At 38.6% G+C, this 14,876-nt stretch overlaps 1 protein-coding gene across 2 annotated transcripts in view; it reads left to right on the top strand.

The window, feature by feature from the left end:
- The window catches only part of CRIM1 (cysteine rich transmembrane BMP regulator 1), a 188,329-nt gene extending 175,418 nt beyond the window's left edge, over window positions 1-12,911 (top strand). For both annotated transcript variants that reach the window (XM_055816289.1, XM_055816288.1), the window contains 5 exons: window positions 1,350-1,571; window positions 5,921-6,115; window positions 7,103-7,225; window positions 8,679-8,866; window positions 9,969-12,911. In XM_055816289.1, the coding sequence (XP_055672264.1) occupies window positions 1,350-1,571; window positions 5,921-6,115; window positions 7,103-7,225; window positions 8,679-8,866; window positions 9,969-10,145 (905 nt within the window). In that variant the 3' untranslated portion in view covers window positions 10,146-12,911. The remainder of the gene's footprint in view (window positions 1-1,349; window positions 1,572-5,920; window positions 6,116-7,102; window positions 7,226-8,678; window positions 8,867-9,968) is intronic.
- Window positions 12,912-14,876: the final 1,965 nt, after the last annotated feature.

Raw genomic sequence — 14,876 nt, forward strand, 5'->3', positions numbered from 1 at the left:
GAGAAACTTCGAAAGTATTGAAAGTAATCAAAGTGCTAGGCATATACAGACTTGTTTGTTTTCCTTTCTACATGCCTTGTTTTTTATGAACCATGTTGTTACTATCTTGTCTATTTGGGATTTGGTCTCAGAAATACTTCTGTTTGCTTTTACCTTCACCTGGTATGATCTGAGAGTGACTTGAAGGCAACTGAGTAATATCAAAGCATTCCAGCCCAGCAGGTGTGCCAGATTTTTCCTAGACTGCCTCACAGTGTCAGGAAGGGTAACAGAATTTTCTTTCCCCTGAGGAAAGAGATGCAATTATAAGTGCACGTGAATTCCTATTTTACATAGCAAATGGGGGAGTTTAGTGTACTGGAAATGTAGTCCAAACCTGTGAACGGTATATAAACTTGCTGTGAAAATACTTGTCTTCATTAAAAACAAAATCTAAAAAATTTTACTTTAGGAAAAAAAAAAGTTAGGTTTTGCCATTTCTTCTACAGGGTGTTTGTTGGGGTTTTGATTTGGTTTGGTTTTGGGTTTTTTTTCTGAGAAAATATTTTCAGTGAAAAAGCTAGTTCTCCTGGCTTCCCTTTTTCTCGTTATTAATAACAGCAACATTTGCTTAACTTCAAAACGCTGTTTGAAGGAGCTGATCTTTTCTCACTGGCTATATAAGGAGCTTGGTCTCATAACTTATGCAGTTAGATTGAGAACCTGCCCTGAGTGCCCTTATGAATCCTTTCAATTTTTTTTTCTTCTTCTCCTTTTCTTACATGTTCTCTGCACATACAGTCATATATTTCTTGATCTATAATATTTATTAAGATACAGCTTCATTGCAGAAATATGTCTCTTCCATGTGTGGGCATGAGAATTAAAGCAGGCCCATCGGCATCAAGCTGAAGCCCAATCAAGTTCCATTTGTTTCTCAACAGTTTATAATTAGCTTGTGTAAGTCCGCTAGCAAAGGTTGACAGCAGCATAATAGCTTTTCACTTTGCATCATTCAAGGATTTGAACTGACGTTGCAGAAGCTGGGATTCAAGTTTTAGATTTAAGTTTTAAATTCAGCTGCTTCTGATGGCGATTGTTTTTCACTTTGCTGTTCTTTTTTCTTTCCTTTTCTTTTTTTCTTTAAGTAAACTCAGTAAAGGTCTACATAAACTTTGTTCTTGAGCACATCATGAGATCCTTATCACATGAAGTACTGAAGAGGCATAATGCTCTGTCCTAGTTCTTCCGAAGTAGTGAGCCAAATTGTTACAATTCCGTTGTGTTCTTCAAGGGTGAACCTTCTGTAAGGAAATATGAGAGATGTGTCCTACTGTAAGTTAAATAACTTAATCTGTTTATATTTACAGATGAGCCTCTTCAGCCCTCTTCATCAAGCAATGAGAGCATGCCCAGTTATTGCAAAAATGATGAAGGAGATATTTTTCTGACAGCGGAGTCCTGGAAGCCCAATGTCTGCACTAGCTGCATTTGCATGGACGGTGTGATTAGATGCTACTCTGAGTCTTGCCCACCAGTATCCTGTGAGAGACCGGTGCTGAGAAAGGGACAGTGTTGTCCTTACTGTATTGGTGAGCAAATAAAAATAGTTGATAAATTGCTGTTCCCTTCTTGGGCATAAGAAAAAAGTTTTATTTCCAAATTGAAAAATGTTCTCCCTGTTTTGGGGAGATGCAGTTTGTGCCTTCAGTTGAACTGGAGAGTGAAATCTGCCTGGGAGCTTTGAGGATCGTGATTTGTCATTTTTAGGTAGAAGTGCACAAAGATGTAAATGTAATTTGTCTACAAGCTTGAAAAGACATCATCCTGAAAATGGTTATGTAACTTACTAGGTGAAAACATTACACAAAAACTGTTTTATTTAAAAGATCTACTAGGTAACACATATGTTATGTCAAGATCTATGTGATGATATGAGGAAAACGTTAATTACCATTGCATTGTGAAATTTCACTGAAGGGAGAAGTGTTAATAAAGCATCCGAATTAGAATACAGGAAAAAAAAACAGGAAGTTCGCTGAAGATAGTTATAGAAGAGGCGAAATAATATATTTGAGAAAAAATTAGGGAAAACATTTTTTTTAAAAAAACCAATTTTTTAAAAATACTAAAAATGCATAAAGAATTAAGGGTCGTGCACTAGCTTTGAATTTGGAGTTGAAGTGAATGGTGGATGCTGTAGACAGTGAAAATTGCCAGGCATTTTTAAAGTTGCAGAATTTGAGATTACTGATCACTTTTTCATTGTATTTTGAATAGGAGCATTTATTCACAGATTACTTTTTTGTGAGTTCACAGTAAGTACAAAGGCTGTAGAATGGAAGCTGATAGACAAGAACTTTATAATGCACTTACTGAAATCAAGTCTTAGTAGTATTGTTGGTAAGCATTCAGAGCTTATTATAACCTTCAGTTCCAAACGTAGTAGGGGGAGATACAGTAGAAAAAAATTCAGTAAAAAGGAATATAATAAAATTGACAGGCTTTAGTGTTAATTGAACATGTGAATCAACTTGCCCATCTATAAACAAAACAGTTCTTCATCAGACAGGTGCCAGAAAGGTTGTGAAGTCCTTCAGGTACGTTCCATTGATATAGCTCTTGAAATCTTTAATTCAGATTAAAGATAAAAAAATCTTTAATAATAGCTGATACAGTTTTATAGGATATGAAAGGAATTCCATCAAAGAAATGCCTGGAAAGGCTGGAAATTATCAAAATTTCATTTATGCTTGGAACCCTATTTGGATTCCTGATGAGGACGCTTTGCGGGGAAAATACCATGTTATCCTATTATTACTTTCTGATCATGGTTTGTCTACAAACTGGGGAAGATTTAAAGTTTCTTTGACAACTGTCTTTCTGCAGGCTTTTCTTCCAGTGATTGACTTTGCCAACCATAAAGATAATTTCAACCCAGAATACATTTTAACCTTAAAAAAAACCACAGTGTATGCAAATGTCGACAATCAGACCTGTAGAGTCAGAACATGAGCCTTAGTACTGTACTGGAGAATTCTTTTTGGGGTAGAGTAAGGGGTACACCACAAGGACTAGTGCCAACAACTACAACAGTAAAACCTCTAGAACTTAGTGCCTACACGTTGCATGTCAGGTTTGCAAATACATACACACAACATGTAGATACGGCTTTAATTAATTTACTTTGAATCTTGCACAATATTGCCAGTACTTAACTGTATGAGCTCTAAAAGCATGGTTTGGTTTTTTTAGTAGCAGCTATAAGAAATACAGAAGCTAGATTTTAATTAGTGCTTCAGATACAAAGACTTTCAATGATGATACTGTAAAAATGTTTTGTATCTAAATAACTGAAATTCATGGAAACAACTTTTTAATTTTTTTTTTACGAAGTACTCTTGCTTATAAGAGGAGTAAGATGATGCTCTTAATTTTTGTCTTCCTGGTTCTTACGGGTTTACTCTTCATTTATTGAGAGCTGTGAAGCACATCTTTGTACAGATTGGTCCTTGCTCCTTTCATGTCATTGTTGATAAAATGTGTAGTAGGCAAATTCTGTGGAAACAGGCCTTCTTCATTTATTGGAATTTCAAACATTCACCAGGGTTTTAGCACTGTGTTCTACTTCTTTCTAGATCCAGAGCTGGTTAATGCCTAACAAGTTAGTGTAGTTTCAAATTCTAAATTTTACAGGATGCTTTGTTGTTTGTCTGAATCCTCAAATTCAGTCCTGTGTGTTCAACATTCTTCTTTCTTGTGGAAAGAAAGATTAATTTGGAAAGATAACCTTCTACTTTAGAGAGGATAAAGGGATATCTATTTGATTAGAGACAAGATTAGTCTTCTGTGGAAAACAGAGGGAGAGAAAGCAAACAACTGTTTGTTTACCAGATGAGACCGATTTACTGGTGCAGCTAGAGGAAACTGGAGAGAAGACTGATAGACCTGCACGCAGTCTTCTTTTTTGTGTTTCTTACTGCAAGTCTCTCTTGTTTCCACTGTCCTTAAGCACTTGGTGGTGGTGTGGTGGTGTGGACTTGGTGATCTTAAGGGTCTTTTCCAACCTAAGTGATTCTGTGATGTTGTGATCTTCATCCTGTGCTTCTGCTTGCATAGAGATGGACACCAAAACGGGAGGCACGCACAGGGCAATATTTCCCTAGCACTTAAAAGTTTCTTCTTGAGGTTCAAAGGTGCAACACTGCTATTATGATTTTACCATTGTTCATTCTTCCAAAAAACATTTACTGTTATTAAATAGTAATGTGTTCTCTAAAAACTTGCAAAAGCCTGAGCAAGTTAAAGGACTTTTCCAGCAAAACCAGCTGCTGAGTTGAAGAAGCTGTCCTGAGCGGGGCAAGGTAGCACTTCGGGGGCAAATCAGCCCCGAGTGCACAGGGGGTGCTCAGCTTTAGGGATGCATAAGAGGACTGCTGAGGCTGTGTGCCTCACCCTCTCCCCAGCCATATCTACTTTCTGACCAACACAGGGCTTCACTGGCTCTATGTGCTAACATGCACATCATCACTGGAAGAACCTACTGTGCTTTCTGCAGCTTGCAGCCACTTTTTCCTCCCGCTCTTTCTTTCCAATTTCCACCCCATATTCACTTACAAAATCTTCTACTTGGAGAATATGTTGTCACTAATTAAAAGCTGTACTGATGGCCAAATTATTTAATACTTTTTTTTTATTTATATTTGGGAGGTAATTCTAATATTTACATGTTTACATATGTGATCTGTGTGAATGTTAAACCAGTATTTCTCTGACAGCTTAAGAAGGTTACTTTGTGATTTCATTCCTTTACTTCATGCACATGCTTAATCTGCAAATTCATGTCATCAGCAAGTTTCATCATAATAATTTTTGCCTCTTAAATAAAAAAGGCAGCAAGAAGCTAAGATGAAAATGAGGTACTGGTTGGCTTTTGGAGGTTCTGCTGCGTAGTTTTATTTTTAATTATCTATAAAGTGCTATAGCAGCAGAAAACATCCTAGAGTAAGCAATTCATGACTGTCTTCCCAGTGAAGTAGACAGTATACTGCAGACCATCTAAAAGGCTTGCATAGGATGCAGCATAAGAAAAAATGGTGTATCGAATGCTTAGGCAAAAAATGTCGTCTTTTAAGTGTTTTCCCAAGACCTACTTGCTTCATCAAGTGCAGGTCCCTATCACATACTGTGTCAAAATCTGTCTAAACTATCTGAAAAATTGTTAGTTTTACAGCTCTCAATCTTTGGGAAAGGTGTTCTGGAACCTCACTTTTTTTCTGAGAGTTAAGATCACACCAATTTCCAATTTATCTAATACTAACCATGAAAAAATGTATTGAGTTTGGTTATTGCCCTTTTTCTGGAGGTTTCCATTGATGTGGTTACAGGGAATGATCAGATTGGTTTTGAATCTGTTTTATCATAATAAATAGTCTAAGCACTTCTAGTTATGTCACCTGAGAGTTACTTCATCCTTCTTGGCATCCTGCCTGATCTCTTCTTCAAGTATTCCAGTTCGAGTTCATCTTCCTTTAACCTTGGTATTTAAAAACGTAGGAAGTTTGGGTTTTTTTCTTTGTTAAATAGGATTTACTCGGAAACAAGGAGGAGGAGATGGCAGTCTCAGACAGTCAAACATAAATCAGTTTTTCCTAATTTTCACAGCAGTTCTGATACCATCATTTCATGTCCCAGTCATCCATCCTCCAGTCTCTTGCATGAGGAAGATGAGGAGAAGCAGCCCAGGCTAATTATTTACTTCATAAAGAAGCAGGAATGACACTTTTTTGACACAGATTTTCTGGAAGATGTAGAGAGAGTTTTTTAATTACAGATGGGATTTCTTTGTAGCTATTGTTTCACTTTTGTGTTTGGGGAAGAAAGCAGATTTGTGGGTAATTGGCCATTACCACATGATCACACCACCATTTTCCTTCAACAGAAGATACCGTTCCAAAGAAAGTGGTCTGCCACTTCAGTGGAAAAACGTACGCAGATGAGGAACGCTGGGACATTGACAGCTGCACACACTGCTACTGCCTGCAGGGTCAGACTCTGTGCTCCACTGTCAGCTGCCCACCCCTGCCTTGTGCTGAACCCATCAACGTGGAGGGAAGCTGCTGTCCCATGTGTCCAGGTAACATGATGTGAGAACCCAGGTAACCGTAATGCTGGTTTTCCAGGACTGATAATAAGGTTTTTAATTGTTTTTTGAACATCAGTCCATGTTTGAACAGTATCAAGAAGACAACAGATGTTTAGACTTCAGGAAAATTAATATTCTTAACAGATAGGCATATTGTGCAAATATGTAAGTTTGAATTTTGCTTATTCTGAGAACTGTGAATTCAAAAATTAGTTGCTTGCCCCTGCTGTGTCCTTTCACAAGGTTACGGAAATACATTAGTGAAGTAGGAAAATGAATATTCTTACATCTCTGCAGATTCTGTCAGTGATTAACATTTCTGTCTTTTCTGAGTCTCTTCATTACTTTTCAAATATCGCATTGCTTTATTCATCATTTTAACTTGTTGTAAAAGTAATATAACATTTTTTTAGCTATAGACACAAGAGGCATAAGAATTGCAACCAGTTTTTAATGCTAGTTCTGACATACTTCAGTGGGAGTTTGCTCGTCTTACTCAATCAGCTGGTAACTGCTTCCAACAGGACAACTGGGGAGATTCAGCAGTACCCCCTCTTGCAATTCTCTTGCTTTGAGAATTACAAAAAAAGGAAGGCAAAGAAACCAGCAATGACAGTTTACAACTGAGCTGAGAAGATGTAGCCTTCCCTTGGTATTTTTGTTAATTAGTATCACAAAGGAACAAGACTGTAGTAAGGCATGTATTCTGAAATTGTATTTTCAAAAGCAGATTTGTCCACATGACTCTGTCATCCAATTCACATTAGGATGATAATGGCAGCAGGCATGTATCCCATATACAGTATGAAAAAAGTTTTAAAACAAACCCCCAGACTATTCATGGTGAAAATTCTGAAACAAATTAAAGGCTTCACAGGACAAAGAGCTGCAGATGGCTGAATATGTTTCCTGAATTAAGAGCCGCACTGGGAAGTTAAGCAGCCTGTAATTTGTGAAACATTTAACCTCCTTTCACAGAGATGTATGTACCTGAACCTACTAACATCCCCATCGAGAAGACAAATCATCGAGGAGACATTGAATTGGAAGTACCAAACTGGCCAACACCAAGTGAAAATGACATCATCCACATTCACAGAGGTAAGGTCTGATATGAACTAAGCTGACTTAGGTTTGTGTTTATTCCCCCTGTTTTAATGTGTCTAGGTTGTTCTATTGAGGTAGCATCTGTATAATGCTTTGAAAAGGTGGTTATCTGAGAGTATTCTTCAGCGCAGTACTCTCACATGCATTTTGCTTTGAGTAAAGATGAGTCAGTCTATTAAATTATATTTATGCAATTTGGTCTCATTATCATTCCGTCTTCAACTTGGAAGAAACATCTGTGTTAGTGTGATGGAGTTCTGTAAAATGAAAAATGTGATAAAATGGTGAATGAGGAGTGATTCTGCAGTGTCTTTTCTGATACAAAAATTAGAAAGCAGGCTGTTGTCAGGCCACTGGAGTTGACAGACCTTCATTTGATCCATTTGATGTTCTTACATTGATAAATAAAAATGGAAGGACAGGTACCACAACTTAACACGTATCTTATATAAATATCAGAGGGTTTTTTTAAAAAAAAAACATTTCAGGTATAATGACACAGAGCTAATAAAGTTGTCTAAGGATGTAGGTGCATCTTATGTTTAAAACTGTGCTGAAACCATTATTCCAGGGTAGGAGAAACACTCTCACACAGTCTTTGTTAACCATTTCTAATTGAAGGACTACCTAAACTTGTGTTTCTGTGTGTGTATATATATATATTTATTAATTTTATTTTTTTTAATCTAAGCATGGTGTCATAGCATATTACAGTTTGGATGAAAGGATACATGAAATTTTAACTGCCTTACAAAATTGTAAGCTTACACTTTTATAATTACAGCATTTTCATTTCTCACAGGCTTTACTAGCTGGCTTGCAACTATCTTGGCTGCAGATTATAAACACACTGCCAACTGTATGGGAATGTTGTATAGGTCATTGAAAATTACCATTCTTTGCAATTATTTGCAAAACCTGGTACAGTCTAGTAGACTGCCAGCAGTCTGTTTTCACAGGCTGAGTGGTGCAAGTATTGTAATATGCTCCCAACAAACGACGGAGCGAACACATCCTAATTGTCTTCACTGGTTTTTAGAAGGGGGCGGGGAGCGGGGTGGGAGTTAGGACTTTCATCTGAAGACTTCCAGGTTTTCCTCAGCACAGAAACACAGGCTGATTTTTGTGCAAGTGGGAATTTGGTTGCGATCAGATAAGATGATGCAAATGCAACTGACCTAAGAGGTTATTGTCCAGCTGGCTTGTTATTGTGCTTTAGATTCCATCCTGTTTCCTCTTTTTGATGGCCTTTCCCCGGCTAATGTAGTCCCTGTACAAGATACTAGCTTTCAGTTGTTCTAATTTATATAAATAAAGTGACATTTCAGGAGAGAAAGTCCAAATTCATGACTGACAAGATCCATGACGGGGACTTCTGTAATTACAGTCTTCTTTACGGTCAAGGCCCATGTATAATTACCAACAAACGCTCGCGTTTGCCTTGCAGACATGAGTCATCTCCAGGGTGAGTACAGAAGCAGCAGCGGACCGCACCCAAGTGAAGATGCGTCAGTTAGCTCTGTTGCCTTGGTGACAATTCCAATCACGATAGCGCTCTTACTGATCATCGTCCTTCTGCTTGTCAATCAGAAAAAGCAGTGGATTCCAGTGTCCTGCTACAAAGCGCCAACAAAGGTGCCGTGTTTATGTCTATTTCCAGGCTTTCATGTTTTGGAAAACAGGATTAACTGGAATATTGTGTAGGATGCAATTGACTTCACATCGTGTGAATGCTCTCAAATGATTTTCTCCTTATATCTTAAGCCGTTTTATACTAGCCAGTCTGTTGGTATTTATTTAGTCTCCTAAATGACTTTATTTACTACCAAAAGAAAACATTTCCTGTTCCATATAGTAATGAGTCGTCACTAGATAGAAATCAAGGTCAGCAAAACAAAAAATTCCAACTCTGTATATGTGTAGGTAAATACATGCCATTTTCTTACCTGTTGCCAAACTCTTTAAGAAACTATCTTTGCTTTTTAACTTTCATCCACTTTAAAACTCTTTCTTTGAGCAATATTTTTAATGCACATTCAAATTTGTAGATCATTACATACTCAGACTCTCACTTACTGGCATTTGCCTTAAATTAAAACCCCTGTTCTACATTTACAAGCAAGTAAGTACAGGTCTACCAAGTGCCACGTCAACACGGGCATCTCGGCAATAACAGACTGCTCTGCAAGGAGGTAACACTTAGCAAATACTAGATAAAAGGTAGAGGATTTCGTAATTGAGGAGGTAATACATAAACCACCCCAGAAAGGAATAGAGAAGGTTCCCATAGGACACCCCATATCAGGACTATCTATAACAGCTGAGATCTGTCTCATTCTCGTGGTGGAAATACAACCAGGATCAAAACATTCTTGAAAGTGATTTGCAATGAAGAGCTTGTTAAAAGTCTCAGAAACAAGCTGCTGCACATCTGAGGCAACAAAGTTAAACCCTTGTGTGGCACTAGATTAACAGAGGATGGTTTAACCAGTCCATCTGGGATATGGAAATTCCAGAGCTCCATCCAGAAGATGAAAAATGGTGATTCAGGAGAGAGTGCTGGTCTGTTACTGTGCCTGGCATAAGCTTTTACCAAGTTTAGCGAAAGCCCAGACTCTTTCATTGCTGATTTGATTTTTGTTTTTTACTCATGGACTTGAACCACAAGCACTTTTTAAACTGTGTGGAATACAAAACAATTTTTAATGTACTCAATATTCCCTTTATGTTTTAACAGCCTTCTTGCCTAAACAATCAACTGGTATACGTGGACTGCAAGAAAGGTACCATGGTCCAGGTGGACAGTTCTCAGAGGATGCTAAGAATTGCAGACCCAGATTCAAGATACAGTGGATTTTACAGCATGCAGAAACAGAACAACCTACAGGCAGATAATTTCTATCAAACAGTTTGAAGAATTGCACCCTTACCAAGGATTTAAGAAAGAAAGAGAGAGTGAGAGAGAGAGAGAGAGAGAGTGAGAGAGAGAGACCTAAGTCTGCTATTAAAATAAAACTAGAATTGTGCACTTGCTTAGTGGATTGTATTGGATTTGTGACTACATGTACAGCTCTAAGACCTTACTGGGATGAGCTCTGACTCCTGCAATGTGCCAGAAAAAGCATTCCCACTTTTCCTTGAGATAACTGACCAAGTGTTTCCTTAGAACCAAAGTTTTAAAACTTGTTAAGACGTATTTGCTTGTAACATAGCTGTAGAGATGTTTTGGGAGGGGGAATCAGGGGTTAGGGGTAGGCAATGAGGTAAAAGGAAATTTCAGAGAAGAAAAGCTGGTCATGCTTGGCTGGACAAGAAAATTAATAAAAGAATAGTGCCGAGCAGCAGGATAGTGTTTTTTCTTGTTGCTCTGAAATCGCATCTGTTGCAGCAAAGCCTAACCCCAGGTGAAAAAATATGAAAAGGTCTGATTTTTTTTTTTCCCCCCAGCTGTTGCTACAGTAATATACTCCTAGAACAGAATTTGTCACATCACAGGTGTGGTGGTGTAGCTGCAAATATTTTTCTATATGATGAGAAGCTGCAGTAGTTAATGAAATAGCAAGGAAAAGGTTATAGCAGAAAATAAAGGGTGGGTTTATTAAGGATGTATAAAATTATACCTTGTGCTGCTTTTTGTTTTTATTTTTGTTTTCTTCAAAGCTGATTGGCTAGATTAGCCAGACTTCGGCAGAGTTAGCAAATGACTGAGGCCTGAATAATTCCTGATATGAGCACTGGATCTTTTGACAGCAGTATTGAAGGAAGGAAGGAAAAGTCAAGAACACCATGCAGTTCCAGGGGCTTTTGTTTGTTTGTTTTGTCTGTTGTGGTTTTGTTTTGTTACTTTGTATCAATCTCTGGTTGTTCATACAGGAGAAGGAAAAATATTTTTGTTGGACAAAGCTCTTGCTTACAAGAGAGTAAAAAAAGAGACTGTTTTAAGGTTGTTGTTTTTTTCCTGTTGATGTTCTTATTTACTGGTATGCAGATTTAGAAACTACTTCCATGCTAGGAAGCTGCTTAATTTTAATTGTATATTACTCAAGCACCTTTTTTGAAGCTCAGAAAAAAAAAGGAGAACATGCTTCTTTAAACTTTAGCATTATAGGAATATTTATGTAAATATAATTATGCTAAAAACAACAAAAAGTATTTGTATGTTTGTGTATATATATGTATATACAAATGCATGTAGGTATACATATGTATATATACATGCATGTGTATATACACTATACGTATATATACTGTATATATAAAATACTATGTATACAGTATATATTTTTTCTATTTTTTTTCTTGTTGAATGTATTTTTATCTGAGAGAGATTTTACCCAGAGCAGAAACAGATAAACAGGCATTCCATATCAATGCTTAATCGCTTGTGAGTTTAGGAAAGACAAGAAAAGAGCATCTCATTCTACCTACAGTTTGATTTGATTTGAAAGTGTTTGTGTGCGCGCGCGTGTGTGTGTGTGTGTGTGCACTCTTGTGTTTGCGTGTGTACAGTACGTGCACGATTATAGCAGTAAGCGTTGCTCTTGCTACTTGCTACATTTCAGGGTGTTTCTTATTTTTCTTTTCCTGCTTAGCCTTAAAAAGGCTTTTTAATGAATGCATTGGCTAGAGACACTGATGACAATATACATGCAGCACTAATCAGCTCCACAGAATATCACCATCAGCTCCTGGATTTTCTTTTTTTTTTCTTACTTTCTTTTTTTTTTTTTTTCAAACAATTGTTTGAAACAACTACTGGAATATTGTCCACATTAAGCTGGAAGTTTGTTGTAGCTTGCCTCATTTATAACTCTGACTGTATAATACAATGTTAACTTTCCAAACAGGTCTTGGCACTTTTATACTAATTACCCATTTGTGCATTGCCTTTTTTCTTTTACAAATGCTTGTCATAAGAGACACAGATACCCAGTATGCTTAATGTGAAAAGAAAATGTATTTTTTGTAAAGGAACTCTCAAGTATTGTTGTAAATACTTGGTCAGAGGTTGCTGAACTTTAAAACTGAAAAAAAAACCTAATTTATTATTATAATGACCTAATTTATTAATCTGAAGATTAACAATTTTTTTGTTTTAGACTATCAAAAAGGTGTTCTAGCTGTTTGCATCAAAGAAAAAAATAGGTGTACCAATAAGGGTCAACATTTTTTCTGCTTATATAACTTCAGTTTCCAACCACCAGTAAGAAAAAATGTAGTCTCCCCAGTGTTTTGTACTCAATCCGATATTGAAACAGAGATGTTTCTGTCCAGTTACTACAAAGATTTTGTCAAGACAAAACATCCATTCCTTGCATAAGAGTAAGCAGTCTTTATCCAGAAATTGTAAATGCTTGCTTTTGTTTTACAATCAAGGCCATATTCTGAAAATATTAGCAGGATATAGGACATGGTGTAAAATGTTTTTTATTATTATTATTTTATTATTATTATTTTAAAGATATGATTTATCCTATGTGCTGTATCCATTACACTCTTTTACTTTGGTTCCTGTTGTGCTCTTGTAAGAGAAATGCAGATATAATTTTCTGAAAAATAGATGCATATGTGGCACTCGAAGTGCACTGCGGTTCAGCAGATTGCTTGTTTACTTTTTTAACTGTAAGGCGGTTTCTTGTAATTTGGCTCTTGGCAGCACAATAAAAAAATTTTAAACCTATCTGCCTATTTTCTTAAGTGTTTGTATTTATTACTTCTATACACTGGTCCTTGAGACATTGGTTCATAGCTTGATATTACGGTGAGTTTTTTTCCCCTGGGAGTAGGAATTCACATTACTGTTCTGCTGACCTTAGATCAGAACAGTGGGTCAAGAACAGCTTGCAGTTACAGAAAGTTCTGAGTTTTATACTAAAGAATTTTCACGTTAGAGGGATTTGTGGAATTCCAGATAAGCTTTGGCATTCAGCAAAGATCAATTCTTAAATGCAAAGTTAGGCCTTTGTCCTGCTATTTAGTCCACCTGGTCTAGTTGTACTGGACAGAAAGCCATAATCATTCATACAGGTCTCCAGCGTGAGGTCCTGTAGAAAGTGTGTGGAACTGGACTTCCTGAGCCGCAGATTATTTTTTACCTGTTAGCCTATAATGTTTTTTCTTCTAGTAATTTGTAAGTTAATGGACTTGATATAAAGTTCTGGTATGTCACTTCTGAGGCAAGGAGTTTTTCAGCTTATCCACTTGCTCTGTGAAAAACTGCCTCCTTTTCTTTCTCTGAACGTACCCCCTTGATGGTTTAATTTGATATCCCCGACTTTCTGCATTCAAAGCAGCAGTGGATCAGTACCTGTATGGCACCCATTAATTTAGAGACCTGTATCTTTCCTCCATTTTTTTTGTGCTGAAAGCCCAAGATACGATTCTTCGGGAGCTGTGCCATACCTTCTGGCCAACCTTGCCATTCCTTGTACTTCCCGTCCTATTACATCGCTTTGAAATCAAGGGTAAAGGGATTGAAAGTGTCCACGTTGCTCAAGCACCATACACCCTGGCTCTAGCATCGTATTTACTGTTTGGGATTGCTACTGAGTCAGTGCTCTTGGAGAGGTAGCTGCAATAATCCAAAATGCCCAAGTAGTAACAGTTACCACAAAGCCCATAACTGACTTTGGCTAGGACAGACTGGTATTTCTGTGCCTCCCTTTATGTTTATATATGCTGCCTTTCCTGTAATTGCCTCTCACTTGCTAGCTACCTGTTCCAGCATTTTTGGTTCTTCCCAAGATTATGGCTATGGAAGACTATGTCTTCTAGAACAGAATCTGCAAATTCTGCCTGCAAACATCTTGGTTTCCATCCGAACGGAATGGAAACCATCGCTGCGCTAATGTACAAACCAACAGCGCATCCGCATTTGAACACCCAAACTACTCCTGGCTGCTGCTGCACTACTGCCAGGGTCAGAAACCGTCGTGCTTGGAGAGCTGTTGTATACAGTGGTGTCAGCCTGAAAAAGCTGTAGCCGAGCAGGATAGGACAAAAGTCTTTGAATTACCCCAGTGGCACGGAGATGCTTAACTGGGAGTTAATTTTCCATTTGCCCTGTCTCTTTCCAAACACCAAGGAGGAAGCATGAAAAGAAACTTAAAAGGAGGCTCACTCAACTGAAGTTAAGCAGAGACATTTCCTGCTATGTACTGTGGGAGATGGCGAAGTTTACCGTGGCTCAGAAAAGTGCTATATAAAAAAACCCTCGTTGTAAGATACTGCACATAAGGACACAAAATGGAGCCAGCAAAGGATGGGCGCGGAGTGGCTGTGCTGGCGCCAACCGAGCGTCTCCAAAACTTGGTGTCATGTGCGTGAGGTGGCTGAACGGAGGGGAAAACCACAGCCCCAACGCCACCTGCCCCCAGGCTGCCCGGTTACCCTGAAGTTACGGCAAGCACTGCTCCATGCCCGGCCCTGCCCCGGGGAGCCGCCTCAGGCCCGGGCCCCGTGAGGCTGCCCGCAGCGGCGCTCGCCGGCACCGCCAGGCCCGGCTGCCGCCTCGCCCTGCCAGGGGCCGGCCCCGGCTGCCCGCCCCCCTGCCCGCCCCGCGGGAGGCCGGGGCCAGCCCCCCCGAGCTCGCCTGGCCGCCGCCGCCGCCCGGCCCCCCGGGCCGCCTCCCGCCGCCTGCGCACGC

This window comes from Falco peregrinus, chromosome 11, assembly GCF_023634155.1.
Source record: "Falco peregrinus isolate bFalPer1 chromosome 11, bFalPer1.pri, whole genome shotgun sequence".
NCBI lineage: Eukaryota > Metazoa > Chordata > Aves > Falconiformes > Falconidae > Falco > Falco peregrinus.